Below are 22996 nucleotides of genomic sequence, written 5' to 3' on the forward strand. Positions count from 1 at the left end.
ATCTGATGGCACAGGAATCTAAAATCACCTGAATTTCTAGGATTTCTATGATACTGTTCTTTAAGTTATCATGTAGATACCCTACCATGATCTGCTTAAAGATCTGGCACTTTTCTTCTATCACCTAAATAGCAGTGTTTTTAGTAATGAAACTCAGGATTTAATCACTTTCTTATCAGATGATAATAGTTTTTTGAGTCAAAACTGAACTCTTTCATTGAAATTCGAATTTATAAATATTTTGGATTGATATCTTTTCAAGCAGAAGTGTACATTTAAAATTTTCCTTTATTCTCTTAAGTTGTTTTATACTTGTCAGAAGTAATTTTGCAGGGCAAGATATTGGATCAGTAGCCTGACTTGTTCAATGAACAATCATAAAAATTTTCAGTAGACATTTTACTTCTGTTGCAAAGTATCCATTTATTTCTGATAAGGTGGCTAAATGATAAATGAAACACAGTGTTAAGAAATCTAATATCTGGGTCTCATCTCAGGGGTATTTCTTATTTAAGTGAGAGGACTTAGTATGTCATTTAACTCTTAGAGGTTTGTTTCCTCATTCGTAAAATAGAGTAAATAATATTTTCCCTGATTATATCACATAAAGCTATTGAGAAAATAAAACACTTTAAAAACGTTAAAGCACTCTCAAAAATTATGTGTGTGTGTGAATGTATGTGTATGCATAAGTGATAGAAAATTAATAAACACATCCTTATTTTGTTGGAATACTGATTATTTATGGAAGTGAAACTTATTACTCTTTAGGAGTTTGAAAGAAAAAAACCAGGTTATAGGACTTTAGACTTTCTTTGAGTGACATGAACAGAGCAAGGTCCATAGGTTTAATTTGCCTTCTTGGAAAGAGAGAAGCTGAAACCGTCAGGACCTAACATAGACTCTGAAGACATCTTGGCATTCATTGTATGTTTGACATTACATGATTTCTGAAGTTCTTTTTATTCTTCAAGGATTTTATAGCTATCCATCAATTTATCCCAGTTTTGTTTCCCAATAGCTGGTACAAAATTTGTGTTTCTTGGGGCTCCAAGTGAGTTAATGCACATTTGTCACAAATTCATTGTTTCCAAATTAATTTCACATCCGAAGTGCACACACTCTCCAATGTAGGAGGGATATAAAAGTAAACATTGTTTATGAGGCCAAATTTAAATAACATCATGTGGTCTTCCACAGGGATGACCAAAACTCTGATTCAAGATGACAGAAACAATGGCCGAAATTATTGCACCATATGGTACCACATTCTATGTTTGTTCTTACGATTTTTTACTATATATATTATGATTCCCCACACTGAATTGTCATTTTTAAACATAGAGTGAAATAGATATCTTACACAAATAACTCTTTTCAGGGATGCCATTCAGAAAATTGAATGTACAAAATAAAAAACAGTGACAAACATTTTAAAAGGGCATGGTGTTTTCTCATAATGGTTTTTGGAATATATTTGAAAAACACTGACACCTCTGCTTCTACTTCTTCTTTAGGCTTCTTTACCTGAAACAACTGATCTTCCGGAATTCTTTATTGCTTCTTACAAATGGCCTGGATGGACCCATGGCCCATTGGATCAAAAAAATTGTGCTGCATCCTGGGCTTTTTCTACTGCAAGTAATAAAATCATTTTAATTACTTCCTTATAAATCTCCCTTTGACTCTAGATCTTGGCATAGTAATTAAAAGGGTTTTTAATTTAGAACAGTTAAATATTAACATTTGGTCAATTTAAAATCTTACTCTGGCCAGAGAAAGCAGCCTGAAAATGATATAAAAATATGTTTTTACTCTGAAAATTGGTGTTTATTTTTAGCATCTAATTTTAAATAGAGAGTAGATCAAAAGAGCAGCAAAGAAGTTACCAAAATTTATTTGTTGTTTGAGAGTTAAGGCCAAATAATAAGAGTATAAAGTTCCTCTTTACCTATAGTACCATCTGTAATCCTAATATGTATATCACACAGACATATAATTCTTATGTTCTTTTTTCTTGATAAGATCTGCAAGAATATACTTAATTATTAAACTAGTAGATTTGATGTAAAGTAAGAATTCAGAACTAATAATAATGGATTAAATGGGTTTTATCTCATTTTAGATAAAAGCAAATATGTAGATTCTGACTCTAAAGTGATATAATTGATCTTCTAATAAGAGTAGTTTCCAAATTAGGGTTGCTCTTGCTTCCACTGTGTGAGGAATACATACCTCTGTTGCAGCAACTTTCATATATTTTCACAAGTCCAGTAAATCGATATTCAGGTTAATCCCAAGATTTGGTCTCCAAATTATCCTCAAAAGCGTGTTGGTTGTATTACAGCCAACACATATTAAGACTAATATGACATTGATTGTCTACTATCAAAGATCAGTTTCATAAAACTGTGGTCTAGGCTTAAAAATAATTCCAAAAGAGTGCTCAAAAGACTAAGTACTGAAAGCATCATGAAATAAGTTCATAAGCTCTGAAGTGTTGCACTCCTTGGCACAGAGGAGTGCTGATCCTTTGTCTAAACATCATCACTTCATAGTATGAACTAGTTCGTTCTAGAAAAGATACATTTGGCTGAACTCACCTCTGGAGCATCTCCATCTGTTACCTCTACACTAATGCCTACTCCCCCAGTATAAACGTTCTCTTGACCTCTTTGAGCCCTATTCTAGTTGGGTGGGGACAGATTTAATCATATAAATCATTTGTCATTTTATGTTCATGTACTTAATGTATTACACCTCCTAGGGGTTATATAAGAATTTTACTTTAAGGTAGACCAGTATTTCCAAACATGTCTTAGGAAAGACATTGATGGTAAAATACTGAAAGTAATTTACTAGGCTGATTTGGCCTGTGTACTCTGGTATGCCCAGGTCACAGCCCCATAGATGGCCTCAGCACAAGGCTAAGTCTGGATTTGTCCCTCTACCTAACAGATGACACAGTTTTGTATCCTGTGTATTCAATACATCAAATCAGGCTGATGCTATTTTTTTTTAATGTGTTAAGTAAAGAAGAGAATATTCTAGGGTCTCTTAAAGACCTAGAAAATTGTCAGGAGGTTGTAGTTAAAATAAGAAAAGTCTTTCAAAGAAGCTAAAAACTATAAAATGGGATAAATACAATTTTAAAATATACACACATATAAAAATATTGTTATGCAGCCAAATAAAATTCAAGCAAGATGTCAGAAGTTAATAGGTGAAGGCGTTTGAAATGGTGAGGGCAATACATACTGCAGAGCAAACTTGGAGACAGAATAAAATAAGCAGGGAAAATAATAGTGTGGGTCTCAGAGGTAAAGCCCAATGAAAGTTTTCAGAGACAGAGTGGAAAGCAATTTGTTGAACTGAGTCATTCTTAAATCTTCTGACCTTTTCCAAGTATTTCAAGTGAATTTGGATTAAACCTTCACTGAGATTCAGAAATGTCTGTAAAAAAGCAATGTATTGAAGATCATCACAATTTAAACCCTCATCCTTTAGTTGAAATCTACAGATTCATGGGGCTGGAGGGGATGTTAGAGGTCCCCTTTTTCAAGCCTTTGGTTTTGTAAAAGAGGCACAAAGAGGGGAAGTGACCTGACCAAAGTGAAAGGCAAGAAGTCTCGGAAGTGATCCCAGAAGCCAGGCTTCTGACTCCTTCGGTATTATTTGTGAAAGTCTTTTCTGAACCAAGAATAGTTACACTAACATTTAAAAAATATACTTGATTCTGAATGCTTGTACTGAAAGTTGAAGCATCAAAGAATTTCTATTTTCTTTTATGAAACAGGGAATTATTTTCTTGAGACTAAAAGAGATGGTGGTATAATGGCATTTGCTCTTATGAAATGTACCTAGCACAAAATAGATGGGAATTGGGAAGGAAGTAGGAGGATATAGATTCAACACACACTGAGTGTCTAAAATGTGCCAGCAATTACACTACAGAATTGTACATATGCTGTAGTTACATAAAAAACATGTATATGCAGAAATACATATGTAAAGGAATTATTTTAAAATGAATTATTTTAGAATAATTCTAAACTAGCATCTTGAGGGGTTTCAGTACACAGATAATTTTGATGAATGAAAACAATAACTTCTGAGAAAAGTGCATAGATAGAAGGAAGGTTATGACTTTGTTGCCTTTCATCAAAAGTAAGAGATTAAGAACAAGACTATATCAGGTCTCCAACAACAACAAAAAATCTGTACCAGAATATCACTGACTCCAATTTTCTTGTGATCTCAACACACATATTATCATGGTAGCATGATCAAAATGCTCACGTAGTAGTTTTCTGCCACTGGTTGATTCATTTCCCTAGTCTATTATTCTATGAGGACAGTATGATGACTCTTTTGGTTTTTGTTCATTGTTGCAATTTCTACTGCTTAGTCCTGTGCCTGTCACCTAGTAGGTGGTCAACAACTGTGTGTTGGGGAAAGGAACAAACTGATTAACAACAACCATGCTAGGGAATTATTTAAACAAATAGAGGGTTCAATCACAAAAGGTATATATATATATGTATATATATATGTATATATATATATATATATATATATATACATATATGTATATAACAAGGTGAATTCCACGTCTACTAAGATAAGATTAGGATCATAATGTTCAAGAAAATTGTAAGCATAAAAATGTGCTATGTAGCTTTTTGATAGTTTATAATGTAGATTCATGTTAGTCTCGATTAGTTTAAAAACCAAAGATTTAGTTTATTCCAATACATCAGATTAACATGGATGAATTTCCAATTAATATTTCTATGATCAGTTTTTCTGATTTCCTGAGTTTAGTTACATTCACTTCAAAAATATATTTTAAGCCATGATTATATGTTTTAGGTACAGGAGATATAAATGTAAGATATGGCTCTTGCCCTCAAGGAGTTTCACTTGGCAAATTTCTTAATGAAAAATTCAGAAGTATATAGAACATGAAAGGAACAAGGAACTAGAGAAGTCTGTGAAGTTGGTAAGACAATGAAGCAATGCCAAAACTGGACAAAAACTGTAACTGAAATGATGACACAGTTGAATTTGTTGGAATACAGAGATATATTCATCACATTTAGCCTTGATTTTTAGTTACGTTAAGTTTCCAAGACTAGCTTAAGATTCAAACAAAAAGTGCTATGTAAATTCTTGGCAATACCATGTGTCACTTGACTATTAATCAATATTCTCTTTGAAACAGGTGTAGCAGCTGACCGCATAGCGATTCAGTCCAAAGGTCGATACACAGCCAACCTATCCCCTCAGAATTTGATCTCTTGCTGTGGCAAGAACCACCATGGATGCAACAGTGGAAGCATCGATAGGGCTTGGTGGTACCTGAGAAGACGTGGGTAAATAGCTGCCCAACACACGTCTCTAGGATTCTTAAGAGTGTGGCTTAGGTTAGAATAAGAAAACATATATATTAAGAGTTTCCCAAAAAATTTACAAATATATATGCTGTATTTATATAAACACATGGATTATATTTAAGTATATACTATATTTGGTATCTATTGAGATTATAAGCTATTGGAAACAATTGTTTGAAGAATGTATATATTTCTAGCTAAATTAATGAAGAGTCAAGTAAGCATTGTCTTCTTGTGGCTCTGACCCAAATGGTTCTACTGAGTTGCCACGGAAGGAGAAGAGTAGTTGACATTGCTGATACCTCTTTTGAGAACTTTAGTTCCCCAGGTAGATGAATAAATAATCCCAGGTAAAAATTAGGTTAAGAATCAGAGGAATAACATAAAAACGTCCTGTATAGTTGCCACAACTCATGAACATCATTGTCGCTATCCATCCCATCTGATGAGAAGAGGCAGGTTGCATTTCTTTATGCTCATGTAGTCTGATACTCACACAGCATCCTCTGTCACCTATAAGAACTAATCTACTTAAAAGCTGAGATATCTGTCTAAGGAAACTGCAGCTGATAACTAGTAGTAGATGTATGTGCTGCCCCTGTGTTCTTTCCTCCTCCACTGAGTGATCTGGGTCTGCTACAGAGAAGTTAGGTGCTATGAGAGAGTGGGTGTTAGGAATTTTATATAAAGTCCTTTAAAATGTTTTTCTTATGTTTTGCCTAATAAGATGGTGCTTAGAATGGACAACTTGGGCTAATACCTTCCTGGTGTAGTAGTGCTTGGTTGGCCTCTGTTTTGTACTATAATAAAAATTAAAGCCTTTTAGGAGTTTAAAAATATAACAACATGAGAGTCAGTGAAATCTTATTGTATTAGTCTGGTCAGGTTAACATAACAAAATGTCATAGACTGTGTGGCCTGAACAACAGGCACTTGTTTCCCACAGTTCTGGAGACTGAGAAACCCAAGACTGGGGTGTTAGTCAGTTCAGTTCCTGGTGAGAACACTCCTCCTGGCTTGTCTTCTCGTCATGTCCTCATCTGGCAGAGGGAGAGCGCTAGTGTCTTTTCCTGTTATAAGGGCACTGATCCCAGCATGAGGGCCCCACCCTTATGACTTCATTTAAAGCTAATTTTCTCCCAAAGACCCCCATCTCCTGATACCATCACATGGCAGTTAGGGTTTCAACATATGAATTTGGGCTGACACACTTCAATCCATAGTCCTCATTGTCCCCAAGTTGAGACCTTTTTAGGAAATGGCTTTGTTTTCATCATGCTCCTTTGCTCAGATTCTCTTACTTTTTTGAACACTATTGAATTTTCTTGAGGCAATTCTACCAGATAATTCCATGGCCAGCTCAACATTGACTATCCATAAAATCAATTCCATTGTTTTATTTTCCTTACTACCTGCTTCTATATTCAATAAATTATGTTAGATTTGGATCCAAATAATTTGTACTTTTCAATGTTCAATTTCAAAATAAGAAATCAAAATTATTTTATTGTTTGTATAATGTATATATCTGATAACTTTCTACCTTATTAACTTTAATACTATGTTAGTATATACAATTCCTTCTAAAGTATCATGAACTACAGACACATAATAATTGAAGTCTTATGAGAAGGTATCTATAACTTAATAAAAATGTAAAAAAAAACCCTTCATTCTAAAACTTACATAATTTATCAGAATATTACATCTGAGTATGATAAAGTTCATTCTCTTTCACATTAAATTTGGCTCTTCTACATTATCATTATAGATGCAGACTTAAGGAGTCCTTCCCCTATTAATATTACCACAGATTTAATTGATGAACAGTTTTCATCTTCGGAAAATTCTATTCAGTAGATAAATTTATTTATTATAATGGATTTGAGTAAGATTTTAAAATATTAAAAAAATGATATAAATGAACTTATTTATAAAACAGAAATAGACTCACAGATTTAGAGAAGGAATTTATGGTTACCGGGGGAAAGGGGTACAGGGGAGGGATAGATTGGGAGTTTGGGATTGACATGTACACACTGCTATATTTAAAATAAAATGCCTTTCCATGAAAAAAAAATTATAATGAAGAAATAGGAATGGGGTGGGGAACAGTTAATATGATTGAACGACTATGTTCAATGTCATTAAACTTGCATGTACATAGCCAGAATAATTTACAAATGTTTTATTCAGTAAAATTGCATATAGATAGGTAACTATGGCATTTTCCTAAGTATTACTTTGACATCTTTGCTTATTCCTCATAGACTGGTATCCCATGCATGCTATCCACTTTTCAAGGATCAAAATGCTACCAATAATGGCTGCGCCATGACAAGTAGGTCTGATGGGCGGGGAAAGCGACATGCCACCAAGCCCTGTCCCAACAGCATCGAGAAATCCAATAGGATCTACCAATGTTCTCCTCCATACAGGGTCTCTTCCAATGTAAGTCTGAATCGCAAGAATTAGAAAGAGTTAACTTTCTCAAAAATATATACTACTGTTATTAAAACTATTTAAAAACTAGTATATTCTAAAATAATGCTATGCTTTCAGGTATAATTTTTGATATTCTTAAGATGTCTATTAAAGACCTCCAATTTGGGTATAATTTTTGATCTTTGTAGTATTAGCAGTCCAAATGATTGCCTTAAATTCAAAAATGCCCATGGAAATAAAGTTTTATAATTTTATGTATATATATATATACATATATATATATATATATATATATATATATAAATACTTGACAGATAAAAGCTACAGCAAAACCTTTTTCACTGACTTTTTTGTGATAGTAGCTCATTTTATCAATCCTTTGCCTTACTCCACAGAATAATTGAAACGGACACAGTCATAATGGAAAAAAGATTCTCTTGGATTCCAGTTTGTCATGTTAAAAGCCTAGGAAAATTGTACTCCACTGTATCAGTGTCAGCAAGACATTCTCATTTTCAGAATAGTTGAAACTTCAATCGCTTCCAGATACCTATAGAATACAGTTTGACATTCTTACCATGACATACAGGGCTTCATGATTTGGTTCTGACCTACTGCTTTCACAGATTAATTTCCCACCAGGTTCTAACCCACCCCCCACCTGCCCATAATGCTCCTGGTAAGTTGACCTGCTGTCTGCTCCCCAGGTGCACCATGACCATGCTTCTCTACTTAGCCAGGTGATGATTCCTCTCACCCAAATGGTTATCCCACCTACTTCCATGTCAAGGAAGTAGGTCAAAATTTCATCTTCTTTGAGAAGTTTTTTCTTGACTCCTAGGCAGAACCAATGTCCCTTTCTTGTTTGCATCCATGGCACTTTGTGCTTGTCTCTGTAATAAAACTTAGTATCTCATAATGCAATTAGTTTTGTTAGTGCCTGTCTATTCCACCAAAATGCAAATGTCTTCAGGACAGAGGCAAGGTCAATATTTTTTTCTGTCCTAGTTTCTTGTCTTTACTCTGATCAATGTGCTCACATTTATATGAATAAATGAATGAATGACCTGCCTCTTTCCTAAGGGTTGCATTACACAGGGGACAACAGAGAAATATTTGTATGCTAAAATTGAGGAACCTCACTATCTTCTGGGATCACTTTTGTGATCCTAAGAATGGAGATGGCACTAATCTCTACTGATAAACAGAGCTTTAACTGAATTAGTTTTCCTTTGTGACCATAAACATCTTTGTATTTTTCTTCATTCCAAAATTATTGTTAGTGGTAAGAGTCATTGAAACGTGTGTGTGTCTTGTCTTTAGCAACTTCATCAATGTGGCAGTTCACATGTATTTCAAAAGATGATTAAGAGTAAATTGCAAGTGGTCAAGGCACACTGGGTTGCATAATTCCTAAACTAATTGTACAGTACCTAACATTACACACCAAACAATAGGTTTAGTGTGCTCTGATAACAGAAATGATGCTCACTGATTTTTTTCCTTCCAGGAAACTGAGATAATGAAAGAAATCATGCAAAATGGACCAGTTCAAGGTAAGCTTGGTTGAAATATGGTTGTGTCTTATTTATTCCTTTAATAAACAACATTACATTTTAGCTCCTGTATAAAGAGCTTAATAAATGATAGAAATTTTTTACTTTTAGATTACTCTTAAGGATTCAGTGGTTGTAAGACCAAAGTAATTATAGGAGATACACTCACCTAATAACCTAATTAGCTGACCTTTTTTTGAAGAAGATAAACTCATTCATACATTGAATTCTTAAACGAATGTTAATGACACATTGGATGAAAGTCTGCTAAGTGTATCCAAAGTGATCGTGGATCCAAAAGACATTCGAACAGGAAATACTAACTGATAGAGTTCATTTAATTGTTTACTTATATTTAGGACTCATACATAATGTTAGAAATTTTCTCACTTCGGTTTAAATGGATTAGGTAATGGATTGAAAAAAAAATCAAGGTTTAGCAGTAGAAACAAAGTGGACACTTTAATTTTTTTATAAACTCAAAAGAAATCGAATAGGCCAGTATAATTTTTGTGTTTTATAACATGCATTCCATTTTGATCAATTTTGTAAATGTGTTATGTATGGTAAACTAACAGTAAGTAAGGAAATAATATACTGACTTTCTGTCCATTGATTTTGATATGAAGATATTATTTCTGATACATAGTTCCTCTGCTTACCTATTTGATTTGATTTTGCACCAATGGCATGAATAAAAATAGGTTCACAGTGTATATTTTCTATGCTAAACACTGCATTGAAATTCTTGGAAAAACAAAACCAGTGAGGCCTAAAATAGAAATTCAGGGTGTGAATACTGAAAGGCTCATAATATAGTATCAATGCAGTGGAATTGATAAATAAATTAAAGAACTTGGTTAAACATAACAAAATTAAATTGAAAACATCTGATATATACCCAAGGAGCTATTGGCCAAAATGTATTTTTGTTTTTCTGAATGCTGGCTTAATTAGTACTGGTTCAACATTTGCAGGAACCACAGATTTTAAAACTGTGATGGAAGGATTTTTATTGATCTTTATCATCACTTAACATTTATTGGAAAACCAAAACTTACTCTAATCATGCCCTGAATTTAACTTTTAAAATCCTGAAACAATACACAAAAACTGAAACAAATAAAGAGAAATTTTTTTCCTCCTTACAGTTGTGTAATTTTTGAAGGCTGGTAAAATAACAGGGGAATTCATATGTAATTTAAATATATGCTTTGTTAAGTGGAGTTTATGTGACAAATTTGAAGGAACACAGGCATTTGAAGTCAAGGCTGAATTTGAAATTCCAGTTTTGACATTTGCAACTTAAATGACTTTGGTCAAGTTATTTAAACCTCTCTGAATCTACAATAGTTATATTACTGTTTCAAGTTTCTCTCTCTCTCTTTCTTTTAATCAGTCAAAAGAAACTTGCATCATAATGATTTAAAATTGAGAACACCTTAGGTTTATTGTATGGTCAAATATATAAGTGGTCATGAATTTTACATAATGAATCAAAAATAAAGAAATAAAATTTGTAAATAATAATGTTGAAATTCAGATTATTCAACATCTATGTAACAAATGTTTGCTGAGAACGTTCCTCCTGCCAGCCTGAACCAGGATCATGAGATAGAGCTCACCGTCCTACCCTCAGGTGTGTCATAATTCTGTGTAATAAGTTTGCTGCTATTCTCCAGAAGTATAATTGCACTACAGTAGTTTATGTACTTATATGTTGATCAAGTTCATCAAGTCTATTTTGGTGTCAGAAACTCAAGGAAGGATCCGTCTTCAAGTTAATTGTCATGGTGCCTCACTCATGTTTCTTTTGTTTACAGTGGTATTTTTCCACATTGAAGAGTATATTTTATTCACAGTGCTTAGAATTGAGAAAAGCTAATGGAGTCAATGATTCTATGGAAGAGAAAACCAATAGCAATATTTCACACTTTTATAAATGCTGGTTGCCTCATCTTGCTGTCAGTGCAACATGGTTGTCTACATATTGTTGCCTGGGCTAATGTACAGGACTTTCTCCTGCTTGGTACAAAAGAATGTAAAAGGCAATAGAATTCTGAATAAATAATACCATGTGCATTCTTCTGAAATCTATAGAATTAAAAATAAGTTTATGTACTGGAAAGAGAACAAAAGAAAAGATCTGCATAACGTACAGTTATATAAATTCTTGAAATCCTATGGAAAGGTGTTTTAAAGTAAATAAAGAAGATTTAACCTCTTTTAAGAATATTTAGACAGCAACAGAAAAGGCATGAAACATTAATAAATGAAATAAAAAGTGGAATCAAAAGTAATATTTGACTTTGGAAGAGAAGCTTCATTTTAGTATCTATCAAAATTTTTCTTATTTTATTCAAAATGTACATCAAACTAAGACAAGCATTGTTCACAGTTGTCAAGGTATACTTAACTAGCCCAACTAAAAATATTTTCAATTCAAGTCTTCAAAAGGAGGAGTTTAAAGTGTTCACCCTGAATTGCCCAAGCCCTTCAATAAAACAGCACACAATACAGAAAAGAAATAATCTAGGTGAGGGAAGGAAGGAGAGTTTTATGAAGTATAAGCTCTTTCTTTCTAAACAATACACTATTGGCTTAGTTCTTCAGAGCTGCAGGGATGCAATCTTGTCAGAGTATTCTTTTGCCAAGGGTTTGCTTTTTATTCAAACTCACCAAGGAAAGTTTTGTATTGACTTCCAAGGATGAAGGACAATTATTTTACACCCTGTTTGCTAGGTTCACACTTTGCTGCTACTTAATTGGAATTTAAAGAGACTTGTGGAGAAGCCCAAGAAGCCCAAGAAATAGTGATCATCAGTCAAGGGTAGTGGGCTTCTTGCAAGGTCTCAGTTCCTGGTAATTGTGCTTCTGTCAATTAAAAATAGATGGCGGGTGGTTCAAGATGGCAGAGTAGAAGGACATGCTCTCACTCCCTCTTGCGAGAACACCAGAATCACAACTAACTGCTGAACAATCATCAACAGGAAGACACTGGAACTCACCGAAAAAGATACCCCACATCCAAAGACAAAGAAAAAGACACAATGAGATGGTAGGAGGGGCGCAATCACAATAAAAGCAAATCCCATAACTGCTGGGTGGGTGACTCACAAAGTGGAGAACACTTATACTACAGAAGTGCACCCACTGGAGTGAAGGTTCTGAGCCCCATGTCAAGCTTCCCAACCTGGGGTTCCAGAAATGAGAGGAGGAATTCCTAGAGAATCAGACTTTGAGGGCTAGTGGGATTTGACTGCAGGTCTTCGACAGGACCTGGGGGAAACAGAGACTCTACTCTTGGAGGACACACATAAAGTAGTGTGTGCATTGGAACCCAGGGAAAGGAGCAGTGACCCTAGGGGAGACTGAACCAGAACTACCTGCTAGTGTTGGAGGGTCTCCTGCAGAGTTGGGGGTGGCTCTGTCTCACCGTGAGTGCAAGGACAATAGCAGCAGAAGTCTTGGAAGTACTCCTTGGCATAAGCCCTCACAGAGTCTGCCATTAACCCCACAAAAGAGCCTGGGTAGGATCCAGTATTGGGTTGCCTCGAGCCAAACAAACAACAGGGAGGGAAACCAGCCCCACCCATGAGCAGTCAAGTGGATTAAGGTTTTTACTAAACTCTGCCCAACAGAGAAACAGCCAGCTCTACCCACCACCAGTCCTTCCTATCAGGAAACATACACAAGACTCTTAGATAGCCTCATCCAACAGAGGACAGACAGCAGAAGCAAGAAGAACTACAATCCTGCAGCCTGTGGAGCAAAAACCACATTCAAAGAAAGATAGACAAGATGTAAAGGCAGAGGGCTATGTACCAGATGAAGGAACAAGATAAAACCCCATAAAAACAACTAAATGAAGTGGAGATAAGCAATCTTCCAGAAAAAGAATTCTGAATAATGATAGTGAAGATGATCCAGGACCTCAGAAAAAGAATGGAGGCAAAGATGGAGAAGATGCAAGAAATGTTAAACAAAGATCTAGAAGAATAAAGAGCAAACAAACAGAAATGAACAATACAATAACTGAAATGAAAAATACACTAGAAAGAATCAATAGAAGAATAACTGAGGCAGAAGAATGGATAAGTGACCTGGAAGACAGAATGGTGGAATTCACTGCTGTGGAACAAAATAAAGAAAAAAGAATGAAAAGAAATGCAGACAGCCTAAGAGACCTCTGGGACAACATTAAACGCAACAACATTAGCATTATAAGGGTCCCAGAAAGAGAATAGAGAGAGAAAGCTCCCAAGAAAATATTTGAAGAGATTATAGTTTAAAATTTCCCTAACATGGGAAAGAAAAGAGCCATCCAAGTCTGGGAAGTGCAGAGAGTCCCATGCAGGATAAACTCAAGGAGAAACACGCCAAGACACATAATAATCAAATTGGCAAAACTTAAAGACAAAGAAAAATTATTGAAAGCAGGAAGGGAAAAACGACAAATAACATACAAGGGAATTCCCATACGGTTAGCAGCTGATTTCTCTGCAGAAACTCTTCAAGTCAGAAGGGAGTGGCATGACATACGTAAAGTGATGAAAGGGAAGAACTTACAAACACGATTACTCTACCTGGCAAGGATCTCATTCAGATTCAGTGGAGAAATCAAAAACTTTACAGACAAGAAAAGCTAAGACAATTCAGCACCATCAAACCAGCTCTACAACAAATGCTAAAGGAACTTCTCTAAGTGGGAAACACAACAGAAGAAAAGGACCTACAAAAACAAACCGAAAACAATTAAGAAAATGGTAATAGGAACATACATATTGATAATTACCTTAAACGTGAAAGGGTTAAATGCTCCATCCAAAAGACACAAGCTTGCTGAATGGATACAAAAACAAGACCCATATATATGCTATCTACAAGAGACCCACTTCAGACTTAGGGACACATACAGACTGAAAGTGAGGGGATGGAAAAATATATTCCCTGCAAATGGAAGTCAAAAGAAAGCTGTAGTAACAATACTCAGATAAAATAGACTTTAAAATAAAGAATATTACAAGGGACAAGGAAGGACACTACATAATGATCAAGGGATCAATCCAAGAAGAAGATATAAAAATTATAAATATATATGCACGCAACATAGGAGCACCTCAATAAATAAGGCAACTGCTAACAGATATAAAAGAGGAAATTGACAGTAACACAATAACAGTTGGGGGCTTTAACACCTCACTTACACCAATGGACAGATCATCCAAATGGAAAATTCATAAGGAAACACAAGTTTTAAATGACACAATAAACCAGGTGGATTTAATTCATATTTATAGGACATTCAATCCAAAAACAGCAGGTTACACTTTCTTCTCAAGTACGTACGGAACATTCTCCAGGATAGACCACATCTTGGGTCATAAATCAAGCCTTAGTAAATTTAAGAAAATTGAAATCATATCAAGCATCTTTTATGACCACAATGCTATGAGATTAGAAATCAATGACAGGGAAAAAAATGTAAAAAACACAAACACATGGAGGCTAAACAATACGTTACTAAATAACCAAAAGATCACTGAAGAAATCAAAGAGGAAATTGAAAAATACCTAGACACAAATGACAATGGAAACACGATGATCCAAAATGTTAGGGATGCAGCAAAAGCAGTTCTAAAAGGGAAGTTATAGCTATACAAGCCTGTCTCAAGAAACAAGAAAAATCTCAAATAAACAATCTAACGTTACACCCAAAGGAACTAGAGAAAGAAGAATAAACAAAATGCAAAGTTAGCAGACGGAAAGAAATCATAAAGATCAGAGCAGAAATAAATGAAATAGAAACAAAGAAAACAAAAATGAATAAAACTAAAAGCTTGTTCTTTGACAAGATAAACAAAATTGATAAACCTTTAGCCAGACTCACCAAGAAAAAGAGAGAGAGGATTCAAATCAATAAAACTGGAAATGAAAAAGGAGAAGTTACAACAGACACTGCAGAAATACAGAGCATTCTAAGAGACTACTACAAGCAACTCTACGCCAATAAAATGGACAACCAGGAAGAAATGGACAAATTCTAGAAAGATATAACCTTCCAAGACTGAACCAGGAAGAAATAGAAAGTATGAACAGATCAATCACAAGTAATGAAATTGAAACTATGATTAAAAATCTTCCAACCAACAAAAGTCCAGGACCAGATGGCTGCAAAGGTGAATTCTGTCAAACACTTAGAGAAGAGCTAATACCCATCCTCCTCAAACTCTTCCAAAAAATTCCAGAGGAAGGAACACTCTCAAACTTATTCTATGAGGCCGCTATCACCCTGATACCAAAACCAGACAAAGATACTATAAAAAAAGAAAATTACAGACCAATGTCACTTATGAATATAGATGCATAAATCCTCAACAAAATACTTGCAAACAGAATCCAACCACATATTAAAAGGATCATACACCATGGTCAAGTGGGATTTATCCCAGGGATGCAAGGATTCTTCAATATACGCAAATCAATCAATGTGATATGCATATTAACCAATTGAAGAATAAAAACCATATAATCATCTCAGTAGATGCATAAAAAGCTTTTGACAAAGTTTAGCAACATTTATGATAAAAACTCTCTAGAAAGTGGGCATAGAGGAAACCTACCTCAACATAATAAAAGCCATATATGGCAAACCCACAGCGAGCATCATACTCGATGGTGAAAAATTGAAAGCATTTCCTCTAAGATTAGGAACAAGACAAGGATGTCTACTCTCACCACTATTATTCAACATAGTTTTGGAAGTCCTAGCCATGGCAATCAGAGAAGAAAAAGAAATGAAAGGAATACAAATTGGAAAAGAAGAAGTAAAGTGTCACTGTTTGCAGATGACATGGTAGTATACATAGAGAATCCTAAAGATGCCACAGAAAACTACTAGAGCTAATCAATGAATTTGGTAGTTGCAGGATACAAAATTAATGCGCAGAAATCTCTTGCATTCCTATATACTAATGATGAAAAATGTGAAAGAGAAATTAAGGAAACACTCCCATTTACCATTGCAACAAAAGAATAAAATACATAGGAATAAACCACCTAGGGAGACAAAATACCTGTATGCAGAAAACTATAAGACACTGCCTAAAGAATTTAAAGTTGATACCAGCAGATGGAGAGATATACGATATTCGTGGTTTGGAAGAATGAATATTGTGAAAATGACTATACTACTCAAAGCAATCTACAGATTCAATGCAATCCCTATCAAATTACCAAAGGCATTTTTTACAGAACTTGAACAGAAAATTTAAAATTTGTATGGAGAAAAAAAGACCCCAAATAGCCAATGCAGTCTTGAGGGAAAAAAAGCAGAGCTAAAGGAATCAGACTCCCTGACTTCAGACTATAGTACAAAGCTACATTAATCAAGACAATATGGTACTGGCACAAAAACAGAATATAGATCAATGGAACAGGATTGAAAGCCCAGAGATAAACCCATGCACCAAAGTCAACTAATCTATTACAAAGGAGGCAAGGATATACAATGGAGAAAAGACAGTCTCTTCAATAAGTGGTGCTGGGAAAACTGGACAGCTAGATGGAAAAGAATGAAGTTAGAATACTCCTTAACACCATACACAAAAATAAACTTGAAATGGATTAAAGCCCTAAATGTAAGGCCAGACACTATAAAACTCTTAGAGGAAAGCATAGGAAGAACACTCTTTGACATAAATCACAGCAAGATTTTTTTGATCCACCTCCCAGAGTAATGGAAATAAAACCAAAAATAAACAAATGAGACCTAATGAAACTTAAAAGCTTTTGCACAGCAAAGGAAACCATAAACAAGACCAAAAGACAACCCTCAGAATGGGCGATAATATTTGCAAACGAATCAATGGACAAAGGATTAATATCCAAAATATATAAACAGCACATGCAGCTCAATATTAAAAAACAAACAACCTAGTCCAAAAATGGGCAGAAGACCTAAATAGGCATTTTCTCCAAGGAAGACATACAGATGGCCAAGAAGCACATGAAAAGCTGCTCAACATCACTAATTATTAGAGAAATGCAAATCAAAATTACAATGAGGTATCACCTCACACCGGTTAGAAAAGGCATCATCGGAAAACCTACAAACAACAAATGCTGGAGAGGGTGTGGAGCAAAGGGAACCCTCTTGCACTGTTGGTGGGAATGTAAATTGATACATCCACTATGGAGAACAGTATGGAGGTTCCTTAAAAAACTAAAATAGAATTACCATATGACCCAGCACCCAGAGAAAACTATAGTTCAAAAAGACACATACACCCCAATGTTCATTGCAGCACTATTTACAATAGCCAGGTCATGAAAGCAACCTAAATGCCCATTGACAGATGAATGGATAAAGAAGATGTTGTAAATATATAGAATGGAATATTACTCAGCCATAAAAAGGAACGAAATTTGGTCATTTGTTGAGACGTGGATGGATCTAGAGACTGTCATACAGAGTGAAGTAAGTTAGAAAGAGAAAAACAAACATCGTATATTAACGCATATATGTGGAACTTAGAAAAATTGTACAGATGAACTGGTTTGCAGGGCAGAAATTGAGACACAGATGTAGAGAACAAATGTATGGACACCAAGGCAGAAAGTGGTGGAGGGTGGGGTGTGTGTGATGAATTGGGTGATTGGGATTGAGATGTATACACTGATGTGTATAAAATTGATGACTAATAAGAACCTGCTATATAAAAAAATAAATAAAAGAAAATTCAAAAATTAAAAATAAAATAAAATGTGTGCAAGAGGAAAAAAAAATGATGATGAGGTGAGGAGTCAAGGTGGTGGTGTGGGAAGATGCAGAGTTAGTGTCTCCTCACAACTAGTGTCTCATCACAACTAGTCTGCCGGTCACGGTCAGGGACTCTGACCCCCAGGGAGATGGGAGGAATTCCAAAATGAACCGGTAGGACATAGGGGGGACCGTAGGTGGAGGAGAAATAGAGGCCAGACAAGATCAGCCTCCCTGAGGCCAGGGAGATCAGGAGAAGCAGGTGGGATGGACTCTCTGGGAAGAGCGAGAGAGGAGCTGAGGGCGATCACCTGGTCCATTCGGGCAGTGAAGCCTGCTGAGTTCTGAAGCCGCTTCCCCCACCCCCATCCAAAGCCCCATCCAGGCCTCTTGGGTCCTGGGGGCTTAGGAGGGAGGCTGGGGAGATCCGGAGAGGCAGGTGAGAGAGGCCCTGCAGGAGAAGAAGAGGGCAATTGCCTGGCCCACTCAGGCATCGGGAGCCTACTGAGCTCCCTGCCCAGTCCCTTGCCCTCAAAACCCCCCTTCCCTCCCCCTCCCCCCACCAGCTGCATTGGTCCTGGGGGCATAGGAGGGAGGCTGGGGAGATCAGGACAGGCAGGAGGGAGGAGCCCTCCCAGACCACAGATCAGAGGTGCAGGAGAGGAGAGGAGGGCATTTGTCCTGCCCTCTCGAGCCCAGGAAGACTGCTAGCCCCCCAGGTCAGGTTCCCTCTCCCTGAGACTGGGCTGGGTAGCATGCCTGGGCCCCTTTTGTTCCTTGAACCTAAGCCCCACCCCCCACATCTCCCAGGGCCTTTTCCAGCCCTGTGGGTCTTGAGCATTGGCCCCGCCCAATACCCAAACCTCACCCTTGCTTAGGCCACACTCTCCACAGCCAAGGCCTTTATCCCCCCACCGGTTTTTGTTTTTCCATTCCCTCCTCCTCTTTTTTTTTATTGTGGTACTGATGTAACTTCCAGTTATTGATTCATCTATATTTTTATTTTAAAGTTTTTCAAACATATCTATTGTTTCCGATTGTAATTTTATTTTTTACTTTGTCATTTCTCTTGCTCTTTTTTTTTTTTTTTTTTTTTTTTGCCACACCACACAGCTTGCAGGATCTTGATTTATGACTGTGTGGTTGGGGAGAAGCTCCTGTGGTGGGAGCTCCGAGTCTGAACCACTGGACTAACAGAGAACCTCCAACTCCAGGGAATATTCATTGGAGAGAGGTCTCACAGAGTACCTCATCTCAGCACCAAGACCCAGCTCTACCCAGCAGCCTAGAAACTCCAGTGCTGGAAGCTTCAGACCAAATAGCCAGTAAGACAGAAACACAATCACACTCATTAAAAAAAAAAAAAATTAGATGGCAAAAAAATATGTCACAGATGAAGGAGCAAGGTAAAAACCTATAAGACCAAGTAAATGAAGAGAAATAGGCAGTCTACCTGAAAAATAATTCAAAGTAATGATAATACAGACAATCCAGAATCTCAGAAATAGAATGGAAGCATGGATTGAGAAAATACAAGAAATGCTTAACAAAGATCTAGAAGAACTAAAGAACAAACAAACAGATGTGAACAACACAATAACTGAAATGAAAACTACAACAGAAGGAATCAATAACAGAATAATGGAGGCAGAAGAACAAATAAGTGAGCTGGAAGACAAAATGGTGGAAATAACTGCCAAGGAGCAGAATAAAGTAAAAAGAATGAAGACAAGCTCAGAGACCTCTGGGACAACACTAAATGCACTGACATTTGAATTATAGGGGTCCCAGAAGAAGAGAAAAAGAAAGGGTCTGAGAAAATATTTGAAGAGATTATACTGGAAAACTTCCTTAACATGGGAAAGGAAATAGTCACCCAAGTCCAGGAAGCACACAGAGTTACATAAAGGATAAACCCTAGGAAAAACACAGCAAGACACACATTAATCAAACTAGCAAAAATTAAATTCCAAGAAAAAATATTAAAAGTGGCAAGGGAAAAACAAAAATTAACATACAAAGGAATCCCCATAAGGATAACAGCTGATTTTTCAGTGGAAACTCTGCAGGCCAGAAGGGAGTGGCAAGATATACTTAAAGTGATGAAAGAGAAAAATCTACAACCAAGATTACTCTACCCAGCAAGGGTCTCCTTCAGATTCAATAGAGAAGTCAAAAGTTTTTCAGACAAACAAAAACTAAGAGAATTCAGCACCATCAAACCAGCTTTACAACAAGTGATAAAGAAACTTCTCTAAGCAGGAAACACAAGAGAAGGAAAATACCCACAAAAACAAACCCCAAACAATTAAGAAAATTGTAATAGTAACATACATACTGATAATAACCTTAAATGTAAATGGATTAAATGCCCCAACCAAAAGACACAGACTGGCTGAAGGGATACAAAAACAAAACTCATATATATGCTGTCTACAAGAGACCCACTGCAGACCTAGGGACACATACAGACTGAAAGTGAAGGGATGGAAAAAGATATTCCATGCAAATGGAAATCAAAAGAAACCTGGAATAGCAACACTCATATCAGATAAAATAGACTTTAAAATAAAGACTGTTACAAGAGATAAGGAGGGACACTACATAATGATCAAAGGATCAATCCAAGAAGATATAACAACTATAAATATTTATGCACCCAACATAGGAGCACCCCAATACATAAGGCAAATGCTAACAACCATGAAAGAAGAAATCGACAGTAACACAATAATAGTAGGGGACATTAACACCCCACTTACACCAATGGACAGATCATCCAAACAGAAAATAAATAAGGAAACACAAGCTTTAAATGACACAATAGACCAGATAGAACTAATAGATATTTATAGAACATTCCACCCAAAAGTGTCAGAATACACTTTCTTCTCAAGTGCATGTGGAACATTCTCCAAGATGGATCACATCTTGGGTCAAAACTCAAGCCTCAGAAAATTTAAGAAAATTGAAATCATATCAAGCATCTTTTCTGACTACAACTTTATGAGATTGGAAATCAATTGCAGGAAAAAACTGTAAAAAAAGCAAATACCTGGAGGCTAAATAGTGCACTACTAAATAACCAAGAGATCGCTGAAGAAATCAAAGAAGAAATTTTAAAAATACATAGAAACAAATGACAATGAAAACATGATGACCCAAAACTTATGGGATGCAGCAAAAGCAGTTCTATGAGGGAAGTTTATAGCAATTCAATCTCACCTCAAGAAACAAGAAAAATCACAAATAAAAAATGTAACCCTACACTTAAAACAACTAGGGAGAGAAGAACAAAGAAAATCCAAAGTCAACAGAAGGGAAGAATAGAGATCAGAGCAAAAATAAATGAAATAGAAACAAAGAAAACAATAGCAAAGATCAATAAAACTAAAAGTGCGTTCTTTGAGAAGAAAAACAAAATTGATAGACCCTTAGCCAGACTCAATAAGAAAAAAAGGGAGAGGATACAAATCAATAAAATTAGAAATGAAAAATAGGAAATCACTACTGACACTGTAGAAATCAAAGGATTATAAGAGACTACTATAAAGAACTATATGCCAATAAAATAGACAACCATGGAGAAATGGACAAGTTCTTGGAAAGGTACAATTTTCCAAGATTGAACCAGGAAGAATTAGAAAATATAAACAGACCAATAAAAAGTAATGAAATTGAAACCATAATTAAAAATCTTCCAACAAACAAAAGTCCAGGACCAGATGGCTTCACAGGCAAATTTTATCAAACATTCAGAGAAGAGCTAACAGTGACACTTCTGAAACTCTTCCAAAAAATTGCAGAGGGAGAAACACTCCCAAATCCATTCAATGAAGCCACCATCACCCTGACACCAAAACCAGAAGAAGATATCACAAAAAAGAAAATTATAGACCAATATCACTGATGAACATAGATGCAAAAATCCTCAACAAAATACTAGCAAACAGAATCCAACAGCACATTAAAAGGATCATACACCATGATCAAGTGGAATTTATCCCAAGGATGCAAGGATTCTTCAATAGACACAAGTCAATCAATGTGATACACCACATTAACAAATTAAGGAATAAAAACCATATGATCATCTCAATAGATGCAGAAAATCTTTTGACAAAATTCAATACCATTTATGATAAAAGCTCTCTAGAAAATGAGCATAGAGGGAACCTACCTCAACATAATAAAGGCCATATATGGCAAACCCACAGCAAGCATCATACTCAATGGTGAAAAATTGAAAGTATTTCCACTAGGATCAGGAACAAGCCAAAGATGTCTACTCTCACCACTATTATTCAACATAGTTTTGGAAGTCCTAGCCATGGCAATCAGAGAAGAAAAAGAAATAAAAGGAATACAAATTGGAAAAGAGGAAGTAAAACTGTCACTATTTGCTGACGACATGATACTATACAGAGAAAATCCTAAAGATGCCCGCAGAAAACTACTAGAACTAATCAATGAATTTGGTAAGGTTGCAGGATACAAAATTAATGCACAGAAATCTCTGCCATTCCTACACACCAACAATGAAAAATCAGAAAGAGAAATTAGGGAAACACTCCCATTTACCATTGCAACAGAAAGAATAAAATACCTAGGAATAAACCTGCCTAAGGAGGCAAAAGACTTGTACTCAGAAAACTATAAAACATTGATGAAAGAAATCAAAGATGACATAAACAGATGGAGAAATATACCATGTTCTTGGATTGGAGGAATCAATATTGTGAAAATGACTATACTACCCAAAGCAATCTACAGATTCAGTGCAATCCCTATCAAACTACCGATGGCATTCTTCACAGAATTAGAACAAAAAATCTTAC

General features: G+C 35.7%; 1 protein-coding gene across 1 annotated transcript in view; it reads left to right on the forward strand.

The window, feature by feature from the left end:
- The window catches only part of TINAG (tubulointerstitial nephritis antigen), a gene marked incomplete at both ends in the record, with an annotated part of 93904 nt that overhangs the window by 31860 nt on the left and 39048 nt on the right, over positions 1 to 22996 (forward strand). Inside the window, 4 exons of the mRNA XM_079935296.1 lie at positions 1518 to 1641; positions 5225 to 5375; positions 7667 to 7847; positions 9352 to 9397. Coding sequence (XP_079791422.1) covers positions 1518 to 1641; positions 5225 to 5375; positions 7667 to 7847; positions 9352 to 9397 — 502 coding nt within the window. The remainder of the gene's footprint in view (positions 1 to 1517; positions 1642 to 5224; positions 5376 to 7666; positions 7848 to 9351; positions 9398 to 22996) is intronic.

The sequence above is a fragment of the Stenella coeruleoalba genome (genome assembly GCF_951394435.1).
Source record: "Stenella coeruleoalba genome assembly, chromosome: 10".
Taxonomy (NCBI): domain Eukaryota; kingdom Metazoa; phylum Chordata; class Mammalia; order Artiodactyla; family Delphinidae; genus Stenella; species Stenella coeruleoalba.